This window comes from Hesperophylax consimilis, chromosome 1, assembly GCF_061612785.1.
Source record: "Hesperophylax consimilis isolate HC1 chromosome 1, BYU_Hcon_1.0, whole genome shotgun sequence".
Classification (NCBI taxonomy): domain Eukaryota; kingdom Metazoa; phylum Arthropoda; class Insecta; order Trichoptera; family Limnephilidae; genus Hesperophylax; species Hesperophylax consimilis.
The window spans coordinates 221,419-246,673 of record NC_142836.1 but is presented as its reverse complement, the minus strand read 5'-3'; the positions used below and the strand labels follow the sequence as shown (position 1 = coordinate 246,673).

The following is a 25,255-nucleotide window of genomic DNA, read 5'->3' as shown; positions in this document are numbered from 1 at the left end:
GCTAAAAATAGCAATGTCTTCTTCCTTCTAATTGCAGTTGTTAATAAAAAAAACTTTATCTAAATGAAGTCCTGACGCCATTTTACAAAAATCTTCTATGGAATACTAAAATAAGAGCAAAGAAGAAAAAATTCAAATAAATTTGGTTCAAAAACTGAAAATTACTGGTGCGACAATCTGAAGATTCACTTATAACTGAAATAAAAAATCATATTAATCTTTCAAATAAAATGATGTAAACAAGCCATTGTTTCTGTACACATCTACAATATAATATACACATTTACCAGAAATGGATATTTTAGCTGATATCAAAATAGAAAACCCTTCTCCTGATGCCATAACAATTTCAACAACATGAGAAATTAATGACTTCAAAAAAACAAAAAACATTGAAAATTCTCCGCCAGAATATACGAAGCATCAACAAAAATTATATAGTGCTGACGGTGATGCTACAGCAACTTGAAGAGGATATATACATCACCATACTCACATAGTGCTGTAAAAAAAGAGACTTATTCACCAAAACACTTGAACAACTATAAGGTATATAACTCCACGCAACATAGATATCAGAATGACGGAGTGATAATTTATGTAAAAAATGAGATTCAAAGAATCGTAAAGGAAATTCAACTCGGAGACACTAACTGTTTACTCTTAAACATTGATAATGACATCTCAATATTCGGGATATACAGGTCACCGTTAATAAGAGACGATTCTCTCTTTCTTCACTCCCTGGATGACGAGCTAACACAACTACGAGATAATCGGAATGGGTAACTAATTGGGGACATCAACATCAACATACTAAATACTGGACAGAAACACCCGCAATGTGATGACTACCAACTACTTCCGCTACATCATGGACTAATAAGTGCTGTTAATATATCAACAAGGTTATGATATAATGTAGTGCTTCTCTTCCATGGAAAGTCGTGGGAGACTGTATTCGAAACATCTGAAGTAAGGATGAACACTGAACAGGGTAAAACAATGGCTTGATTCAAATTCACTAACCTTAAATGACACAAAAAAATAAATATATTAAATTTAAACAGATAACGTTAATACAAACTTAAACGTAAAAATGGTTTAAACTCGAATGAAGAAGATCCTTGCAACTGCCTAACATTGAATGAAATACAAATGATAAAGTACCTAGGCATAATTATTGATTGGATTGAACTCCCAAGTTGTAAATATCTCTGTAAATATCTCTATAGAAAAAGCTGTAAATATCTCTATAGAAATGATTTGTCTTAATATTGTAAAGCAATACCTTGCAAAAGCGTATTTAAACAAAATTAATTAATTAACGCCATCTGTGAACACGTAGAATACAACGAGCGTTGCTATGCTGCCTCTTGCAATTAAAACCTCTTAAATATAACCGACTTTAAAAGAAGTATTAAGACATGGATTATGGACACGGGAAGGAAGAATATATAAGACCGGTCAGTGGCCGAGTTGACATCGCGCTTGGGTCCCACTCAGGCGTAGTGTGTTCAATTCCTCGGCTGGCTAAGTCCTCCATCACAACACAACATTTTCAGCTTACTGTGGTGGTAGTAGGAGATTTTAAAATATTGTCAGGTTATTCGTAACCCGGGAATGTTTGTCTTTCTTTAAAAAAAATATATATGTATAAATAAATGTATATATATATATACATATATATTTTTTTTAAAGAAAGACAAACATTCCCGGGTATATATATATATATTTATACCTAACCTAACAAAGATAAACGTTTTGTTTGACTTTCTTTAAAAAAAAAAATTATAGTTATGTTTTTTTCTACATGTTTTGCCACTATACATTTTTTCTTGTATAATGTTATGTTTTCTTCTATTATTTAGCTTTATAATTTACCTGTTGTATATTTTGAACGCTTACAAAAATTACTTTCAAAATAAATTTGCATACTAAAAAAAATACATTTACATTTACATTTATAATTCAAACATATTAGCATGTACCTACAGTTTGACCTTAGAACGGGGTACCTAAGGTGATAATGTCTTTTCAACAAACGTAAAAAAAATTGGGTCCAATACATCGTGTATTTAAAAATAAAGTGAAACCACAAAAAAGTCCCAACTACTGCCAACCATCTGGAAACAGTGAGACTATGATAATCCCCAATTGGGACATATTGTGAGGATGACAGTAGTTGGGAGGGGAATGAAATGGGGAAGAGAAAAGTGGGGAAGTACCTGGCTATTCAGATCTGGTCACCAAACACGGCCAAAGCCATTGAAAGTAAAGTTTCAACGTTTTGGAACGTGCCGCAAATAAACAATATGATATTTTAAAATAGTGTTTTGTGAAATAACACAAACTTATCAACCTCAAAGGAAGCGTTATTTCTTACGCGGATGACAAGTGCATCATCGTAAATTGTCAGGGCTGGAATACTGTGTAAAATAATGTGTATGATAAAGCTGTAGGTTGCGTCACCGTAATTGGGGAAGAGACAGTTGTTCTATCCTCTCTCTGTTCTGGGGAGAGTTGTAACTCAGTGGGAATCGCGCTGCCAAAACCAACACACAAATTAATCGCAGATTTCGGCACTTTTCAGGTTTAGTGATTGCTTCGTCCAGCAGGGCCCGTCTCGGTATTTTCCAATATGCGTAGTGTAATGCGTCGCACGGCGGGATTTCTAATTACGTGTAGAGACGACGGACGTTGATCGAACTCATTTAAAATTCTGATTACCATGACATTTCATAACTGCATAAACGGCGGACATCACTTGCAATGATTACCATGACATTTCATCACTGCACAAACGGCGGACATCACTTGCAATGATTACCATGACATTTCACCACTGCACAAACGGCGGACATCACTTGCAATGATTACCATGACATTTCATCACTGCACAAACGGCGGACATCACTTGTAATGATTACCATGACATTTCATCACTGCACAAACGGCGGACATCACTTGTAATGATTACCATGACATTTCATCACTGCACTATAATGACTATGTTTCACAGTGTTTTACAGCGGTTATAATTTCTGTAAATATCTCTGTTATAGATGTTGAGCAGATGGAGGTTGACAGCTTACTTTTTAACGCTAGCTGCGTTCAGTTGCACTGTGTTCTGTGCCAATCAAACACGAACACAAATGGTGTGTCCTAGCTCTATGGTTAGTCGGGCCGAAAGAAGGTGATAATGTGATGCAGCAACAAAATGTTAATAATGACATGCAAATCCTGAAATACTGGTTTGATACAAACCTGCTCTCAATTAATACCAAAAAACGCTTTATATTTTTCGTACTCAATAAATAAATTCAAAAAATTACCAAAAACATTGAAATAATTACACACAGTAAAAAATGTAACCAAAATATTATTAAACTATTTGTAAGAATAATAATATTTGGATGATTCTATCTTCGTTTACCTGTTCTTGTACTTCATTTTTATTAACTTAACTTCACTTTATTTTTGTAACATTTATATTTTTTTAATACCTGCATCAACTGTAAAGCGCCCCTGAGGTGATATCTCACAAAAGCGGCGCTATACAAATTGTCCAATAAATAAATAAATTATTACTAACAATAGATCATGTACCATTTTAAACCTAACAACTGAAATTACTTTATTTCCTCAGTGTAATTATAGACCAACAAACGAAATGGAACAAACACCATTAAGAGATATTCTTAAGTAAGATAATTTAAAACGCTTAAGTTAGATAATTTTTACGCGCTTGTCCAGTCATTAATTCAGTGGGGAATTATTAGATGGCATATTATGAAAAAAATGTATGTCCTGTAAAGGTGGTACGCAGACTAATTATTAAAGTAATTTTTAAAAACAACCTTAATTCTGTAAAAAATATTAAACATTACAAATATTCAAAGATAATACATTAAAGCAATTACTTAAGGCATCGTTAAGAAAAAAATTCAACAAAGATAATACATTAAAACAATTACTTAAGTCATCGGTAAGAAATAAATACAACAAAGATAATACATTAAAACAATTACTTAAGGCATCGTTAAGAAATAAATTCAACAAAGATAATACATTAAAACAATTACTTAAGTCATCGTTAAGAAATAAATAAAACAAAGATTATACATTAAAACAATTAATAAAGTCATCATTAAGAAATAAATAGAACAAAGATAATACATTAAAACAATTACTTAAACCATCGTTAAGAAATAAATAAAACAAGGTATTACATTAAAATAAGTACTTAAGTCATCGTTAAGAAATAAATACAGCATCGAAATTCCTGTATTTTCTGCCCAATAAATGCATAGTAATTATATTTACGAAAGGATGAAATATTTAAAAAGTCTTCTAGAAGAAGTCATAAAACAACAGAATTGGTATGAGTCAAGAGAAGAGTTGTTAAAAACAATTATCTCCAACGATGAATTGTCTTCCATAGAGTTCAAATTAAATTGTTTCAATAATCGTAATCTTGTTATCAGCGAATACGAGAATCTTTGACGTTTACATAGGTATTTCGGTTATTATGGCTTTTGTACATGTAATAAAAAAACAAATAATTGAAGTAAGTTATCGTAAACATGAAAGTAACTAGGGACCCAATTCCCATTCGTTAAAACTAAACAGTTGAAAAACATTTCATTATTATATTATGAACTAAGTTTGATTATTTTTGTAGAGATAAAAATGCCAAGCTGGAAGACAAAACAAACTGAAGTCAATTTAATGCTGATACAATCATCTCAATAAGAGAGAAGTAATTGGCGGACCGTGACTGTATAAAGCTCAGTAAGATGTCGTCTGCCGGGAAAATCTTATTAGTAATTGAAGGACGTCTGCACGCTGCACGCTGCAGGTAGGCAAACTGGAGCTAAATATATATTTCACATTCTTATTTGTACCTTTACATACCGAATGGCATCATACAATGTCGTTGGAAATAAAAAAAATGTTTTCAATGAATCGAGCAATAAACCAAAACCTTTTAGATCACATCTAGGAATTTTTGGATAGATCGGAGAGCATGTGATAGATCCAATATGAAATTCAATGATGTGCTATCATTAGTCCTATAAAATAGGAAATAATCCGTAAGAAAAGAAAATATTATTTTCCATTGAATGGTTGTATGTTGCAATAAATGGGCGCGTGCTGGTGTATAGCTTAGGAGGAAGGAGGTAGTAGAAAGGAGGTGGGAGGTAGTAGTATGTAGCAAGTGAGCCGTGCATACATTAATCAAATCAGATGGCATATTGCAGGAAAGTTGGGACCGCGGCGGTTACTACCGTACTTACATCGCTAAAGCTCTATTTGTTATTCCAGTCAAATTGGATGAGCGATATATGTACCTATTTGAGCTTTATTTAACATGTTGTTAGTTCAATTAGTGCGATTAAGAAATTAATTTAGAAAAGTCACGCTGCTACTCGTTTATAAGCCACAATAATCTCTTAAAGTCGAAGGTGACCACAAATCTTTTACGAAGTGATTGCCTGTTTTAAATTGACAGTTGAATAGGAATTTTGCTGACCGATAGAATGCATAGCACAATCACTGGATAATACTCTTTAATACAACAGTAATCATTAAATAAAACTTTGATATATAGAAATTCAATACAATTATGCTTAGCTTAGTTATTAATATTATTGAGTATGTTAATATAGTTTTCTTGTAACTATATTCCGTGCAGTTGAACCCATCTACAATTTCTGCGAAATTATTGTTAACTTCATGTAATGTAGCTACAAGTGAGTTTCTAACTGACTAAACTGTTTTTTGTAGTTATTACCGTTTTTATTTTGAATTATGGAATTAAGTTTCGCGATAGGTAATATAAATTATTTTCATTAAAGCTTATGTTAGTTTCGAATAGAATTAGTTTATCTGCTCAAATGGAATAGTTTTTTAATCATATATACATATTTTCATCAATTAATTTTATGTTATTTGGGCGAAATGATAATTCCACGCATCAAAAATCGTAAAAATGTTTTAACCGAGATTCTCACTTTATATGTTTAATAAACTTGAAGCTGCTTACATCACTTTAGAGTCGGCGTATAACTGGAGCTGTTAATTTCAATTGTCAGCCGAGTTGGACAAGTTAAACATGTTAAACTGAGAGAAATAAACAGGAACTTTCTCTCGCGCGTAATTATAAAACTCATTTCATTGAAAAGTGAAGGACGTTAATACGGGATTTCGTGAAATCCGTCGCTCGAATCCTTCGTAGCATTCTCCGCAGCATTGTGATGCTAATCAGGGTGGGGGTGTCATTAAAAACTTTACTAGAGAATGAATTGAATGGTAGAACACTGCGACGCTCGCACTTATCCGCGACTGTGCACCCACTGCCTCCACCCCCTTCCACCCATCATTCCATGTAATTAATTCACTCTCCTTTTCCAAAGTGACACAAGCTTGAGAAGCTGTCTTCATTCACAATAATTTCTTACGGTGCGGAAGTGATTAACGTTTTGGTGGCAAATACCTACCCTTTTTACAAAACAGCTGTATTGGCAGATTTCAGAAACGAAAGTGTTGTTTGCTATTAATTCCTTGTCAGTGTGTTTTTAATACTCTCCAAAATGGTAAATCTATTTTTCGTTAATTACGTCGGTTTGGTGGTATCCTACTGTCGTACTTATATCAAATTTAAATAAAAGTGAACATTTCCCGTCATGGAATACATGCCTAGCAAGGGCGCACAGTGGGCTGAAAATCGCCTTTCATAGAGACTTGAATTTTCAAGGATATTTTTTTTGGCTAGAAATGGATTCTGCTGATCATTACTATGCTATAAAATTTCGTATGAAGCAATTGCGTGTACAAATGAAGGAGTCATCATTTTTTTAAGAAAAATTTGTATGGCACTGACATTAAAAATGAGGCTATCTCTGGAATCTTAAGGTTGGCCATTATATCCTTACACACAGATAAACTAACTATTTATTTGTATTTTTTGACATACTTCGTATTGTGGCGCAACTTGCGATTTTTTTTTAAATCCTCAAAGTTGAAAAAAAAACTATTTTATGTTGATGATTAATTTTAATGCTTAAATGCTTTACAATTAGGAATTGTAAAGCATTTAAGCATTTAATCATTTTGGTTTCGTAATTAAGAACTCATATCCGTTTCGTAACACAAAAACACTGACGTTATTATATAACACACTAGTCCTAAGTGTACTTGAATCAAACTCGATCATCTGGGCTCCACGTGAATTAACATACACTTTACGCATTGAAAGAGTCCATAAATTTTTTTAAAGGTTTTTATTCTCGCGGCTCTATGGACGTTACCCTTGGCTTTACCCGTCGATTTATATATTAGGCATGACCAATTACCACTCCCTAGAGACATGTAGAGGTATTGCTTTGCTTAAATATTTTTTTCAACTAATAAACGGTCACTTATCTAATAATGAGATACTGGCCCAATTATTTTTTTTTGTACCAGAGTCTCACTCTCGAGGACGTCATCACAATCTTCTATATAGTAGAGCAAGCCGCACTAATTTTTTTATGAACTCACCTGTGGGGAGAGCTACGTGCTTTTTGAATGCGATAGATACAAAAATAGATTTATTTTTTGTGTCCTATAGCGCATTTGTGAGATTTTTGGCATTACATATACACTGCATAAATGGTACAATTATAACGTCTTAGGCTATATTACCTGTAATTGTTATAAATAAATGTACAAATTATATATAAATAAAAAATATGAGTATGCTTTGTCTAGTTTTCAGTATTTTATTTACTCTTCAAGCCATCTGTTACATTCCAATTTAGTTTGGGTTTGTTGTAATCTCCAGCTAATAAATACAATCCTTCCGGGTGATTTGTGTGCAGGTCTGATGTAACGTTTAAGTGGTGAGTTAAAATATGGATGTAGCTGGTGTTTTGTGGGTGATACGTGGAGCAGATATATAGATTTTTGAGTTTGTTATTGTTACCTAGCATTGGCAGCGATATTCAGATCTCCTCAGTACACGTAGACAAGGGTAATCGCAGAGCTTTGAGAGATTTAGAGGTTGCAATAAGTACCCCCCCCCTCCCTTCTGATATCCAGAGACTAAGTAATTACGATTTTTTCTAAATACTTGGTACCTATTGTCAAACAATTCATTATCATAGATGTTTTTTTTTAATATTTATTTGTTTGTTACAAAAATATTACAGCATAGATTTTGACTGTCCAACTAGGAAGGTCTCCCGTTCTAGGACAGTTTGATTCATTTATTTATTGTTTTTGTGTTTAATTCGTAGAACTCCATTTAATGTTTTTTTTTTAAATTTACTTAAAATCAAATTAACATAATTATAAAAATACTTGCAGAACTTAATAATTATATTATTAACTTTGATTTTAATTAAATAAAAAAATAAATTCATAGATTCATTTAGCCAAGTTTTGCATATAAGTTAAATGTCAAAATTGTTCAAAAGGACTTGATTTAAGAAGTTATGTGTCTTTCTACGAAGTCCTCGTATTGTTAAATATTGTTTTTTTTTGGTAAAATTCATCACAAAATATTTTACAAATATAAACATTTATGCTGTGATTGGGGGGTCTTTTTGAACATCAGGTTGTTTGTTTATGCGTAATAAATTATTTTTGCTGTGGTTTTTAAGAAGCTTTAGTTTTTACAGATTATTAATAGATTGTAAATAAACCGAGCAAATAATATTATGTTTTGACATTATATATATGGTTTATATTATCTACGGTTATGATGAGATTGAGTATTTCCTTGAATTGAATTGATTGAATTTAGTATAAATTATTTTATTTTTGACATTTTTATGTAGGTTTAGTTGTTTCCTAAAATAAAGGCCTATATAGAAGCGTCTTTTGGTGTTTTAATGTTGATATTACGTCATCTTGACTAGCAATTAATTTTATGGGGGTTGAATCATTTATGCGAATTAATATTTTACAGTTTCTAACAGAGCAGTACAGATTTTATTCCATTTTTATAGATCGACATTGTTTGAAGAGATGTTGGTTTTTAGTAGTTAAATGTTCGTTAATGTACACGGCTCTCTTCGCATTGCCCCATGGCAGCTATCTATATACACACCTATATATATACCTATCCACCAACCGAGAGATGGTTCTTCAATAGAATCGATCTTCCTGACAGATTGCGGGTTACTAATAAATTTAAAGCTAGAATAAAGAGTTAAACCAAGCTACCAAGCAATGATGCTATATTCGATCATACATCGAACAATAGCTTAACGAAAGCAAACTAACCCTGAATAAAAAAAAATGAAATATATGAAACACAGATTTTATTACAGACAAATTTATAACACAAAAAGGTCTGCTCCCTCGAATGTTTGTTCTGAAAATACGTAACTGCTCACAACCTTTTTCAACATGCCATTGAGAAAGCATAGGAAATGTTAAACAAACCTTAGAATCATATTAACTTAAAAATATGTACCTCTTAAACAATATCAAAAACCACAATATCCCACCCACAATACTAAGAGCGATTTATTTTGCTGGTTCTTAAACTACTCGTATAATCACATATGGTCTATTGTCTTGGGGAAGTGTAACTAATAACTCTCTGGATCCCCAAGAAAAAGCACAAAAGTAAACTATTAAACTAATTCTTCCAGCATACCAATTGATGTATTATACAGTCTATGACAATACCACATGAAACTGACTCCGAGAAAATGTATAAACTGCTCAACGTTTTGTAAATTAGATAACTTTGTGCCAAAGCGTCGATTATTTACTCACTCAAACAGAAACTACATACTTCCTTGTAATCTCTATAACAACCTGTCTCAAACCTAACCCTTAACATCCCAATAAAACACTCCACCCACGGACAAAGATCTTTTAGGTACTATTCGATCAAACTGTATAACTGCTTGCCACCTAATCTGAAACAACCTGGTGATAATTCAACAATACGCAAGCAGAAAAACAGATGACAGAATGGATAAAAACTAAAGGTAAAAACTTTCTCAAAAAAATATTAACTCCAAACCAAACATTGCAATTAGCATGTATATTATGTTTTTAGTTCTTGTACTGTAGTTCTTATGTTCCGATCTACTAAATCGATTACTGTTAAATAATGTTACTATTTAATAATGTAATTTTAATAAGTATTATTATTGCTGTTCAGACGCAAAAAATTGTCATTACAAAGATATTTAAATTTAAAGAGTTTTACCGAAATTCACTGTAAAATTTTGGTACCTCGAAGTGGCGAAGTGTAAGAGCTTGCATTGTGCATTATTTAATTCACACTTAACCAACTCATAATAATCCAAAACTAATATTTGAATACGCCAAGTGTCAAACAATTTAGTATTTTTATTGTTAACTTTGTGGGTATCTACCTATGCCGAAGCCGCAGTGAGTAGTGTATTGGCCAGTATAGTACCTACTAACATATTGGTTCCGAGTGCGCTGAGATATCTAGGCTGTCCCATTAGCCACATCTGCAAGTAAATAATTACAACTTTTTCTTTCCAAAAACCATTCTTAATATGGATGCTCAGGCATATATTTGTCTCGCAAAGGACGCAGTGAACTTACTGACCAACATGATTATGGATCCCAATAATAAATTCACGAAAGAACATATCGCTAAAATTATTCCTAGAACCAATGACATATTAGGAACAATTGGCCAAATGGCTGTTAAAATGCGAATCTTGAGGGTGAATTAACAGCTCTTAAAACTGCAACCCCTAATGTGTGCACCCCCTCAGTTTCACAAACTCAGAGTGTCTTTTTATTTTTATTTTTTATAGTGAATACCTCACAAGAGTCCCAACTGCTCCCGTCTGGAGCCAGTGAGACTATGGCATCCCCAATTGGGGGATGTTGTGAGGTTGAAGGTAAGTGGGGAAGGGAAAGAGGAAGGTGAGGAAGTACCTGGCTATTCAGATCTAGTCACTAAACACGGCTAAAGCCATTTGGAGCAACGTTTCAATTCTGAATGGTGGTCTTACACCAGGGCGATACTGGTAGTATCTTCCACTCTGGGATATCTGTCTGTGATATCCTCGCCGAAATCAAAGAACAAAGTTACAGAGATAAAAATTTGATTATTCATAATATTCCGGAGAATACATCGTTATCTCAGACTGAATCAATAAATAGCGACATAGTGTCAGTGAAAAAAATAATTTCAGATTTAGATATGTCAACATTAAATCTTGACTTGAAAATCTACAGATTGGGTCAAAGGCGTGTCGATAAACCAAGAGGAATTAAAATCGAGTTTCCGGAAGCTAAATGGCCGAAAATACTATTAAGCAAGAAACACGCATTAAAAAATAATATACGTATTTACCAAGATCAGTCATTTATGCAGCGGAAACAATTGAGTGACCTAAGAAATGAATTGGAAAATAGAAAATCTTCTGGTGAAACGGATATCACGATAAAATACATAAATAATAATCCGTCGATAGTCAAATCGAACCCAAAAAACTAAATTCTAAAATAAAAATATTTTATCAAAACGTACGTGGACTAAGAACAAAATTACAGGACCTGAAATCAACCTTACCTACTCTGGATTACGATTCTTACGCTTTCACTGAGACATGGCTGAACAAAAACATTGATAATACGGAATTGGGTTTCTTTGAACACACAGTGTACAGACAAGATAGAAGCAATAGCAATAAAACTAGAGGAGGTGGTGTGTTAATATCCGTAAATAAGAAATTCAACTCAAGAAAACTCAAATGCTTCTACACTCATCTGGAACAACTATTCATCATGGTGTCTACCAATAAGGAAAAAATTATTGTTGGCTGCTTATATATACCCCCTTCTTCTGATGCTCAATTATACAAAGACCACTACCTCGAAGCTGAAACAATACGAAGAAAATTTCCAGATGCCACTTTGATATTAACAGGAGACTACAATCTACCTAATGTAACGTGGGACACAGAAAACAATAAAACTTCATGCACGGACAACATCAATCATGGTTCCCATGATATAATCGAGATGTCAAATTTTTTAAGTCTCCGGCAGTTAAACTATGTCTACAATGTTAACGCTCGTCTTCTCGATCTAGTGTTTTCCAATTCTTCTTCTGTAAAAGTATCCGCATCTGCTGAAGATATTCTCCCAATCGACAAGTATCACCCTCCTTTAACGATCGAATGCTACAGTTCAAAAATAGAAAAAAATCCATCTCCATCAACAAAATTAAACTTTTTCAAAGCTGATTTTAAGCAAATCACAAATCTTCTATTGTCTACTGACTGGAACTTTCTTGACTTTGAAGAAAACCTAAATGTAATGGTAGACAAATTTTACTTAATTTAAAATAATGCAATTGAATTGTTTGTACCCGTCACTAAAATCACTGTGCACAACTACCCAAAATGGTTTAGCAACGACCTTATCAAAATAATTAGAGACAAAAAAATTGCTCATAAAGTTTATAAATCGTCACGTGATCCTAAAGATTATGTAAAATTTTGTGAACTAAGAAAGACAACTTTTCAATTTGGTAGGCGGGAATGGGTACCGCCGCCCTGGGAACCATTTATTGGATTACCAACACCTCTGCCACAGGTCACCCCAAGTGGTTCGCTACGTTTGGTGACTTAGCAGGGGTGCCCGGGTTCATGGGTTAAGGTTTGCCCAGGTCTTGGTGGCGGGTGCGTCGGCCCACCTTCTGTGTGGCGGGCCGGTTGGGAGATGCTGGTTGAGGGAGACCCTTTACAACCGGTTACCGCTGTCCGGGCCGCTCGATAGTACAGGGGCCCGACCCTCAGGCTCACGACTAAGGGTGGGCTGCCCCATCAGCGAGTGAAAAAACCCCGCCACTGCTGTTGTGCCGGTTCGTGACCGGAGGGGACCCAGCAGCAGCGTTTGGGGTGCATTGGATGCCCTCTCCAGCCGGACTCTCCCAGCCTATCACCTAGCACCGCAGTGGATGGGGTGGAACCAAACGCTCATCACTCCTGGACAGCCTGAACCCCAGATTCCTACCCACCCCTCATACCTTTCCTTTCCAGACCTTGCCTTTCACCTCCTACCCTTATAAAAAAAAATAAAAAAATAAATTCATGAACATACAACACAACAATTTTAACATCGTTACAGCGGCGAGTAGCAGGCGTCCCCGGTGCGGGCCAAAACTGTTGGTAAATTTTGCCAACATTCGCGGCCTGCACACAAATTTAAATTCCGTCCATCACCATCTTTTGTCCCAACGTCCCAACCTTTTTTTTCTATCCGAAACTCAGATAGCCGAGCCGCCAGACTCCTCCTATCTGGACTGCCCGGGCTTTACCCTCGCAAGCAAATTCCGACTGAAAGGAGGAGTCTGCCTCTATAGTCGAGCTGACGTCAACTGTGTGCGACTATTGAGTCTGGAAAACTCCAGATTCGACGTAATGTGGGTGCGCGTCAATCTTGCCAGTACGGCAAGATTCTACGCATGTCTATACCGCTCACCGAACCATAGCGAATCAGACACTTCCGAGCTCTTCAAACATTTGAGCGATACTATTGATGATCTCTTGCCCCGCTACCCTTCGGCCAAGTTTGTTGTTCTGGGGGACTTCAACGTTCATAACAAACCATGGTTGAAGTTCTCAGGCCCAACGGACTCGGCTGGCCGACAGGCGGAATCCTTTGCCATTTGCTACGGATTAGAGCAATTGGTTCAGGAGCCTACAAGGGTTCCTGATGTCCAGACTCACCGCTCCAATCTGTTAGACCTATTCTTAACTACTGTGCCACACGGTTATAAGATTGACGTCACAGCGCCTCTGGGATCATCTGACCACTGCCTAGTGACGACATCAATCCCCGTTAGCCTCAGACCAACCAATGAGAGGCTGAGGAGAAAAGTGTGGCACTATAGGTCAGCAGATTGGTTCGGTATGCGGGCCCATTTCAATGCTTTTCCGTGGTCAGCTGTTTGTTTTCGGACTTCGGACCCTTCAAGATGTGCCCAGGAGATTGGTGAAGTCATCAAATCGGCGATGGATGGCTTCATACAATCGACTACTAAAGAAACTGGTGTGGGCTCAAAGCCGTGGTTCAGTCGACAATGCTCCGAAGCAGTCCGACGAAAAAACGCGGCTTACCGAGCCTACAACACATCTCGAACGCCCGAAAGCAGATCAGCATACAACAAATCGGCAAAGGAATGCAAGAGAATCATCAATAGGTCAAAATTCGAACACGACCTGCAGATCAGCAAAAGCTGGCTGCCTGCCCGCATGGCAGCAGAGCATTCTGGTCGCTTGCGGGCTCAATAGGTCGAAATTTTTGCAAACCCAGTTTGCCACCTCTTACCAGACCTGACGGCTCACTAGCAAACACCGCCACCGAAAAGGCTAACTTATTAGGGAAAATTTTTGCGGAAAACTCGACCCTCGACGACGGGGGTGCTGTTCCGCCGTCGGTTCCTCACTGCGGCTTCTATATGAAAAAGCTGAGGATCCGGCATCGGGATGTACTCCACGTCATACGGGAGCTCGATGTTAACAAAAATAGTGGACCTGATGGAATACCTGCCCTGGTATTGCAGAGGTGTGCTGCGGAAATAGTTCCAGTTTTGACAAAGCTCTTCAAAATGTCCCTGAAGTGTGGCACTGTGCCCTCTGGTTGGAAAAAAGCGGTAATTCACCCTATTCCCAAGAAAGGTGACCGCTCCAACCCGGCCAACTACCGCCCCATAGCGATCACATCAGTTCTGTCCAAAGTGATGGAACGTGTGATCAACGACAAACTGCTCACATACCTCGAGAAGAACAAAATTATCAACGACCGTCAATACGGATTCCGGCGGAACCGCTCGTGCGGTGATCTTCTCGCGTATGTGACGCATGTTTGGGGGCGGTGCCTGGAACGTCACGGTGAGACCCAAACGGTCGCACTAGACATATCCAAGGCCTTTGACCGGGTCTGGCACCGAGGACTTGTCAACAAATTGCATTCTTACGGACTTCCCGCATCCCTGTGTACGTGGATTGCTGACTTTTTAAGGGATAGGTCGATTCAGGCGGTTGCTGACGGTTTCACCTCTTCCTCGCACTCCATAAATGCTGGCGTCCCACAGGGATCGGTTCTGTCTCCGACTTTGTTTTTGTTGCACATCAATGACCTTTTGACATGTGCACCGATTCATTGTTACGCGGATGACAGTACAGTTCATGATAGCTTTTTGTTTGACAAGCCCCCAAAGGGCACACAAACTCCAACGGCTCGGAGGGCTTTGAAGCAGAGAATGGACGGTTATCTCGAGAGTATTTCCTCCTGGGGTAAAAATAATCTCGTCGAATTTAATGTTTCAAAGACCCAATCCTGTCTGATTACGTCTAAAAGGGATCCAAATGATAATCTAGTCTCCTTCAACGGAAGCAATCTTCCGAACAGGCCTTCCATTGATATGCTTGGTGTAACTATAAGTGACCAGCTCAGGTACGGGGGCTCCATCGAAGCCAGAGTAAAGTTGGCCTCTCAGAAGCTGGGCGTACTGTACAGGGCCCGCAGATACTTTAATAGTACACAACTGCTCACCCTGTACAAATCGCAAGTGCGCCCTACTGTCGAATTTGGCAGCCATCTCTGGTCTGGAGCCCCAAAATACCTGAAAAAAACCCTTTACTCTGTGCAGAAACGGGCGGTCCGTTTGATAGATTCCCCAATCTTAACAAACGGACTGCAATCTTTAGAGCACAGGCGTCAGGTAGGTATGCTGTCCTTGTTCTATCGGTATTACAATGGAAGATGCTCTGAGGAACTAGCGTCATTGATCCCTTCGGCACCGGTGCGTAGTCGGGATACACGCCAAACGCGCGCCTAACATTTGTACACAGTTGACACTTGTCACATGAGAACGGGTCGCTTCTACGATTCGTTCTTAAGTTCAACAGCTCGGCTGTGGAACGAACTGCCGGCCTCTGTGTTTCCTCCCTCCTACAGCATGGGACTCTTCAAGACCCATGTTCACTCCTTCCTCTCCAAAAAAAGACCCTCCACACAGCATCCCCAAAGATGACATAGGCCCCGAGGGAAATTATTTTCTTCAGGGCCTCCTGTGTGGAGTAAATATAAAAAAAAAAAAAAAAAAAAAAAAACTAAAAATATGTCCAAGTTATGTTACAAAAGGTGTATCGAAAACTGCGAAGAATTGGCAGCAGCTAATCCTCAGAATATTTATAAATTTGCGAACATGCTCAATAATAATGACTCTAGTATTCCGTCAAACATGTATTTAGATAATAAAATGGCCGATACCCCCCAAGAAGTCGTCAATCTGTTTGCTGAATTTTTCAGCAAAGTCTATGATACTGCAAACAACTCTCCATTATTCGATACAACTACAGCTAACAATGACAACAAGATCGATTTTAGCCAATGTATATTCAAAGAAAGCGATATTAGAACTAAATTAAAATCCCTTGATATTAATAAATCGGCTGGTCCCGATAACATTCCTCCAATTTTCTTATCAAAATGCTTATCAGTTTTAACATTACCTCTAACTAAACTTTTTAACTTGTCTCTAAAAATTGGTACCTTTCCACAAAAATGGAAAACCAGTTTTCTATTTCCAATCTTTAAGAAAGGAAATAGATCAGATATCTCTAACTATAGACCTATATGTATCCAATCGTCAATCTCTAAACTATTTGAATCTGCTCTGCTTTCTAAACTCTCGCCTGAGATTAACAAAGTTATTTCACATCGTCAACATGGTTTCATGGCAAAAAGATCTACTTTTACAAACTTGATGATCTATCAGGAATACCTATTTAATACAATGCAAAAGCGTCTTCAAACAGACGTAGTGTATACTGACTTTAGTAAGGCATTCGACAAAGTCTCACATAAAATTCTCATACATAAACTTAGTGCCCTTGGAATAACAGGGAATATTTTGAGATGGTTTGAGAGTTATCTGCATAAAAGAAAAATATGTGTTAAACTCAACTCACACTATTCACACCAGTTCGAAGTCTTTACCGGCGTCCCACAGGGGTCTCATTTAGGACCAGTACTATTTTTATTGTTTATCAATGATATAACTACGGTTTTTGATGGAGTCATGATTCTCTTATTTGCAGATGATCTCAAAATTTATAAAACCATTACAAATATTCATGACTGTTACGTACTACAATTTAATCTTGTGAGGCTACAAGAGTGGTGCACCCACAATGAACTATTTCTCAATATTGATAAATAATAATAAATAATAATAATACTTGGATGACTTGTATAGCGCCGTTTTTGTGCAAAAACACCTCATAACTTTTTCCCGAATCAAAAATCCCATTACGCATCAATATAGCATCAACAACATTTTCCTAAAAAGAGTTGAGAATATTAAGGATCTTGGTATTATTTTTGACAGGCAACTAACATTTGTTCCTCATATAAACGAAATAACCAACAAGGCCATGAAATGTTTGGGTTTTATTTTAAGGACAACGAAAGATTTTAAATTAATAAATTCCTTCAAACTGCTATTCACTGGTTTAGTTAGAAGTAATCTAGAGTATAACTCAACAATCTGGTCTCCATTTTATAAGATTCACCAATTAAAAATTGAAAGAGTGCAACATAAATTTCTGCGATTTATTAATTATAAATTAGGAATTCCAAACGAATATCTTAATTACACTTTCTAAAAACTTACTAAATTTAACCGATTTATCATTGAGACGCACAGTGTGCGACTTAGTATCTCTTTTCAAAATTTCGAATGGCAGACTGGACGCCATTGATTTGACGAGTCTTATATCGCTCCGTGTACCTACGCGCGACACTCGACAGACCGCTCTATATAATGTTCCCATATCTGCTAACAATTATTTTCAAAACTCACCTATTCAAAGACTTCACATACTCGGTAATAAGTATAGCTCAATTGATGTTTATCATCACCAATCAGTATACAAACTAAAATACAGTATACTAGAATGTTTGTAACAGATTCATATTTTTTTTTTTCAAACGCATATTTTATTGTTTCATTAACTAAGCTTTGTTTTGTAAAATTCCCAATCGGGCAAAATAAAGATTGATGATTACAAAGATGGTTTACAACAAACTGTAGTGTTTATCTTTATAATAATAATAACAAACTTACTTGTCTTGTGTGTATTACCTACTTACATTATTGTACTCTTGTAACTACACTATATTTATATAAACTTATCGAACTCATTGTCCAAATTCCAATAACACCGTAACTATATACTTGAATTGTATCTACTTAACTACCTACCTATATCTGTTATATTTTTCTCAAGTTTATGTATTAGTTTAACCTATGTTCTGTAAAATATTCAACCGACGTACTTTGTACAATAAACTTTGCTTGCTTATGTTTATAAAATAATAACACCATAACAATAACCCTATACATTGTTATGTAAGTTCATACTCAATTTATTATGCTATGTAATTAAAATATTTTATAATGCTACTGAACAACAAAACCCATAACATGTATATGTAAAAGCCTTCTAGGCGTTAATAAAATGAAAATAAAATAAATAAATACTCTGCATTTTAGATACTTGCATTGATTATCATCTACTTCTGTTTTGTTTTATTCTCTTTCGTCTTAACTGTATTTTTAAGTACACTTCGTGTTGTTTTCTTTCCTCAAAACAGTGTCTATGTAAAATGTAAAATTATGATGTAACAACTATTAACCTATTATATACACATTACTGCCGCCATGTATGAAACCAGAGTATCCTCCTTGGGTTCCTCAATGATGATGTGTTTTTACTTATGACGGCTATAAATAATAAAAAATATATGTTAGTTCGTCAGTTGATACATAGGCTGCGTTATTTCTCACTCTGCATATTTCAGTTTGTTTATACATTTTTATTACAAGTTAAGTACGAAAAGTTAAGTTCGCGGATAGTGTTTTGCGAGGGCTTCCGCCCTATAATATTTTTTTTCCGGTTCTCTACCGACAAGATATAAAAAAAAAACAATTTAAAAAACAAGTCTCACAAGTGAAACACGCACGTCAAACGTCAAACGCGATCTTGTACAATATTATATTTAAAAAAAAACCACTATTTTGTGCAGTGTAAAAGAACTAAACCATCCTATCCGCTCTTACCGTTTAACGGTGTATAAATAACATTATTTAAGTGCAATATTGTGTTATAAAAATATATATTTACAAATGCCACAATAATTAATTTGAAATAGCGTAATAATTACAAGTTCGCTAAAACCAACACCGAAGAATATAAGAGCAAAATTCGCCACTCCGTATAAGAGGCCCATAGCAACGTGGGTTAATGCACCATATCCGATACTGTACTTGCCAGCGCCCGTGGTTCGATCCTTACACCGGCGAATCTTTTTTTTAAAAATAAACTTACCATCAGCTTGCCCGCCAACAGGCGTCGGTATCAGTTATCAAAGGAGCTGCGGAGTTTGCCAACCAACAGGCTCTAAAAATTAAACATCCCGTGTCAATAAATTATTTTATATAAATATGTCTTGTAAACACTGTAAGAGTGAAATACTCTCCGGTGATGGCATTAAATGCTCTACATGTCTGCTTAACTACCATTTCTTCTGTGTGAACATGAAAGAAACTAACTTTAGGAAGATGGGTGTTAAGCGTGATACCTGGAACTGTATTGACTGCAAAGATGATCTGAAAGTCAACCAATCTTCGAGCGGGAACAGAGTGTCTACTGCTTCTCCTGCGTGCGGTATGAAGTCGCCTCAGAACCCGGATGTCGAGCAGATAATGCTTATAGTTCGACGATGTATTGCATCAGAGTTCGAATCTTTTCACGAAAAACTCAACATTCTACCGGAGTTAAAAAAGTCCGTAAACTTCATCTCCGCTGAATACGAGGACCTAAAAAAAATGTTCTCGGAATCACTAGCCACCATCAAAAGCTTACAGGCCGAAAATACGAGGCTTCACACAGAAATGCGTAATCTTAACACGCGCGTATCCCAAATTGAACAGATGGCCAGAGAAACCAATGTAGAGATTCAGTGTGTTCCTGAAAATAGATCTGAGAACTTAGTATCCATCATCAAACAACTTGGAAGCGTAATTTCCCGTCCCATTGCTGAATCTGAAATACTTCACTTACATCGGGTCCCCAAGGTCCATCCTGAATCCAGCCGACCCAAGTCAATAATAGTGAAGCTTCCAAGCGTGAGGGTAAAGAATGAAGTGCTGGCTGCAGTTGCCAACTTCAATAAAAAAAACAAGACGAACAAACTAAATTCTACACACATAGGCATCGATGGCACGAAATCACCAATTTACGTCAGTGAACATCTATCTCCCGCAAATAAGGCCCTGTATGCAGCTACTAGGATGAAAGCCAAAGAAACACATCATAAATTCGTATGGATCCAAAATGGACGGATCTTTGTACGAAAAAATTAAAACTCTGCTCACGTACTGTTGATCCGCGATCATGACTCCTTGGATTCTCTCACCTAAATTTCCCAATTTAATTTATCTGTAGAATGTATAATCTATCAAAATCTTAACAAAACAAAATGGAACTGAATTTTTTTTATCAAAACGTTAGAGGAGTCAAAACTAAAACAAATGATATAAAAAATGAAATTTCAATCAACAATTACGATATAATCTGCTTCACTGAAACATGGTTAAATTCATCAATATTTAGTAATGAATTGTTTGACGAGCGTTACCTAGTTTTTCGAAGAGATCGCGAATCCACTAGTTCAGCATCCAGAGAAGGCGGTGGAGTTTTAGCAGCAGTCGATAAAAAATTAATAACAACACGCAAATCATCTTGGGAAAGTGATGGAGAAGATTTATGGTTATCAATAAAACCGCACGAATATTCTAACTCACTTATCTACATTTGTGTATTATATATTCCTCCCAATTTATCTGTTGATGATTACTGTAATAGAATCAAGAATATACAGGATATTTATCTACAACATAGTAATCCGAAATCTAAATTTATAATTATCGGCGACTTTAATTTACCTGAGATTAAATGGACACCAGACATAGCATATAACAACAAAACACTAGCTCCGTCCAACTACACTAGTCATAAAGCTCACTGTGTTGTCAACTTGGCCTCAATGTGTAACCTTCACCAATTCAATTATATTCTTAATGGAAATTCTAATATTCTTGACCTACTTTTTTGTGATGAAACTAATATTAATCTGTCTAGAACAACAGGGTTATCAAAAGTCGACAATCATCATCCCCCTTTCGAAATGATTTTAAAATTTGAAAAACTGAAATACTTAAAAGATAATCATTGCCCTATTAAATACAATTTTAAGAAAGGAAATTATGAAGCTTGTCGTCTAGATCTGTCAAATGTTAATTGGATCTCACTTTTCAGTAACTCGAATGTCAACAATAAGGTACAATTATTCTACGATACTTTGTGGGATATTATTGATAAACATATCCCGAAAAAAAAAACACAAATAAGAAATCACTACCCCAAATGGTTTAGTCAGTCTCTTATTAAGCTCCTCAAAGAGAAAAATAAAGTAAGACTGCGGGCCAATAAATATAAAAACCCGCTAGACTATGCTGAGTTTGGTATTCTAAGAAAAAGATCGAAAAAAATGCAAAAAGAATGCTATTTATCATATATAAATTCTGTTGAACAAGGCATAAAAGTAAATGTAAAAGCTTTCTGGGCATACTCAAAATCGTTGCGTACTACCAATTGCATTCCTAAATCAATGCACCTGGATTCTATATCTGCAGATAATGGACAACACATTGCCAATCTTTTCTCTAATTATTTCGCATCCGTTTATACTCAATCTAATCCCTTGTTATATACTGCCATGCCAAAAGTTTCACAAAACAACCAATTTAATCTTGGAAAAATTAATGTTAGCAAGGAAACCATTAAATCTTGTTTAGAAAAAATCGATACATCCAAAGGCCCAGGACCTGATAAAATACCTCCCTTGTTTGTAAGATGTTGTTCCAGCTCGCTGATTAACCCACTTCTTTTAATATATAATGAATCATTATCTTCAGGAACTTTCCCAGACTTGTGGAAAAATGCACATATTGTTCCAATACATAAATCTGGTGATAAATCTTTTGTGAAAAATTACCGATCAATCAGCATTTTATCTTGTTTTGCGAAAGTCTTTGAATCTATAGTATATATTTCTGTATTTTCACACTTTAAACCGCAATTATGCATCAATCAACATGGGTTTGTTCCCAGCAGATCTATAAATTCAAATCTTCTTGACTTTTGTGATTATGTTTGTAATGCTTTCAATGAAAGAACTCAAGTAGATGCCATTTACACAGATTTTCAAAAGGCATTTGATAAAGTTAACCATTCTATTCTACTACAGAAGCTTGATCGAATAGGTATTCACGGTGATCTTTTTAGATGGCTTAAGTCTTACTTAGAAAATAGAACACAATTAGTACTTATTAATGGGTACGAATCACCTCCCATAATTGTAACATCAGGCGTACCCCAGGGGTCCAATCTTGGCCCACTGCTTTTCTTAATCTTTATTAACGACCTTGGCCCCATGTTACGCTGTGATTTTGTTCTATTTGCCGATGATCTCAAGATTTACCGCAAAATTTCCACTGATTGTGATCATGTTAAGCTTCAAGAAGACCTTTGCACACTAAATAGCTGGTGCATTCAAAACGATATGTTTTTAAATATTGAAAAATGTTACATTATTACTTTTACTCGTAACAGAAAACGAAAGGATTTTGCATATTCCATTAATAATGTACGATTAAATGCAGTCACCACTATAAGAGATCTAGGAATCACTCTTGATTCAAAGTTTATGTTTGATGTACACATAAATGATATTATAAGTAAATCAATGAAAATGATTGGATTCATTCATAGAATATCGAAACCATTTAAATACCCCCAATCCATTATAACATTATACAACTCGTTGGTCAGAAGCAAATTGGAATATGGGAGTGTTATCTGGAACCCACATTATATAAAATATTCTAAAAGTATTGAATCTGTGCAAAAAAAATTCCTAAGACTGTTATCATATAAACTTGGATTAAATGCCTCACTCAAATCTTATGAAGAACGTCTACTAAACTTCAAATTTACGACATTGGAAAAAAGAAGACAATTTGCAGACTTAATATGTTTATATAAAATTATTCATGATAAACTTCTTACCACTAATTGTCTGAGCAATATTCATATTAAAGTCCCTAATAGACATAATTTAAGGAGCCAAAATATATTCCATATTGATATATTTAATAATAATATTGCATATTTCAATCCACTATCTAGAATGTGTCGTCTGTACAATACAGTTGAATGCGACCTTATAGATATATTCGCAAACAGTCTCGCATATTTTAAAAAACAAATTAACCATCTTCTACCATGATATGTTATGGAGAACAGTTAAGAGATATATTTGCTTTATTATTTTCTTTACTTTTCTTCCTTATCCTTTCTCTGTACATTTACTATATTTTATATTTCATACTTAATATTCATGTTTTATATTTCTTTTTAATTATTATTATATTTGTATTTTTTTTTCTTTCACCACTAGCATCTCCGCCTAATATCAACTAAACCTTGTTTACGCATGCTGTGAACATTTTTAATTGGGGTGTTAATATATGTGCACATTCCCACCGAAATAATATAAATGTTATAATTGTTAACACTCTGTAAATGTTTCAAACAATAAATAAATAAATAAATAAATAAAATTAATGATGGTTAGGATTTTTAAGTTGGTAGGGAGTTGAACTTAAGTACAAAATACAAAGTACATGTAACGTTCAGATACAGATAGAATTTATGATTTAACGCAGTACGTAACAGTATGAAAGTATAAAATGTAAATTAGGAAACTAGGTGTACTAAAATGTATAGGTTAGCAACATTTTAGAGGTAAACAGATATTTTTGTAGCATATGTCAGATACTTATATCAGTTACCATAAAGAATTTATAGAAATAATGTTTCATCACCCACATGTTATTCTACATCACTTTAAATATTTCACTTAAAGTGACATTTTATTAATCAAAGAACACTTTTTGTATCCCGCCACGCCTTGCTGTGGCATAGTCTGCCTGTGCATTTTTTTTTTTTTGGTTACATTTCTTAGTACACTTTAGTAATGTTGGTCTCACTGGGTGGTTTACCCGTGCTGAGGCCTCCATATTAAAATAGGTACTAATAAATCTAAATGAAACACAGAACAAGATACAAAAAATAAAAAAGGTAACGGAATCGAACCGAAATAAGGCTCTGTTGTTATTTTCTGTATCTCGTTCTGTTTCATGATTCGTTCAGATTTATTAGTATTATCTTCAATTATTAATATTATATTAATGGGTATAACCTTCAAAAGTAATTAAAGCTAGTTATTTGAATAAAAGTGATATTTTATTATTCGATAGAGGTTTTCTTTGACAGACGAAGGTGTACATTTTGAATGTGAAACAATTTTGGTTTCGTAAATAATGGAAAACATAGCAACGATATTCACGAACAACGCGCAACGGCAACGTGTAGAATGTGGAGGGAAGAATTGAGATTACAATCTGAGACCTGGCGGGGGTGCTCCTATTCCTGACTGACGAATAAAGGTTCAGTGTTGATTGAAAAGGGATGAAGTAAACAGAACGGGAGAAAGACTCTGGCAAAAGACGAGATTGAAAAAAGAAATGCGGCTATAAGCGAACATTTAAGGGTTAAACTAACAATACGAGTACATTATGGTGGTACTCACTCGCACACAATACACATACAACACACGCGTCTTCGAAATAGACTTTATAAAGTCCCTGAGGTCAGGTGACTTGCAAATAATAGAGATGCTACAATTCTTTATTCTGCAACTCTCTGGGATTTTTGTTCATCTCAATAAACATTTCAAAAATACTAATTTCGTGTGTGACTCTGTCTGTAAATCTGGTTCAATGATCTCTAGAACTCGGATTTGCTATACATTTCAGCGTCATTTCGAATTGGAACTTATTATAATAAAGCGATTAATCTAGCTAGCACCTACCTGAAATATAATATTATTTAATAGAATTTCTTAAGTATATTAATTTCTTGTGTACTTAATTTGAAATTTGCATTTCTTTGGTTTGTTTTTTAATGGTTAATCTTGACGAGTAAATACACATTCAGTGGTTTTTCAAGAGTTTTTAGCTAACATACAATCATCGATTTTACAATCATAATATCCC

General features: G+C 35.3%; 2 protein-coding genes across 2 annotated transcripts in view; both read left to right on the top strand.

Moving 5' to 3' along the window:
• Nucleotides 1-25,255, top strand: part of LOC149426077 (uncharacterized) — a 126,125-nt gene that overhangs the window by 25,666 nt on the left and 75,204 nt on the right. The window lies entirely within an intron of this gene.
• LOC149426078 (uncharacterized) lies at nt 19,610-20,437 on the top strand. The gene has a single exon (XM_089631668.1). It carries the CDS (start codon nt 19,610-19,612, stop codon nt 20,435-20,437), a length of 828 nt encoding a protein of 275 aa, XP_089487794.1.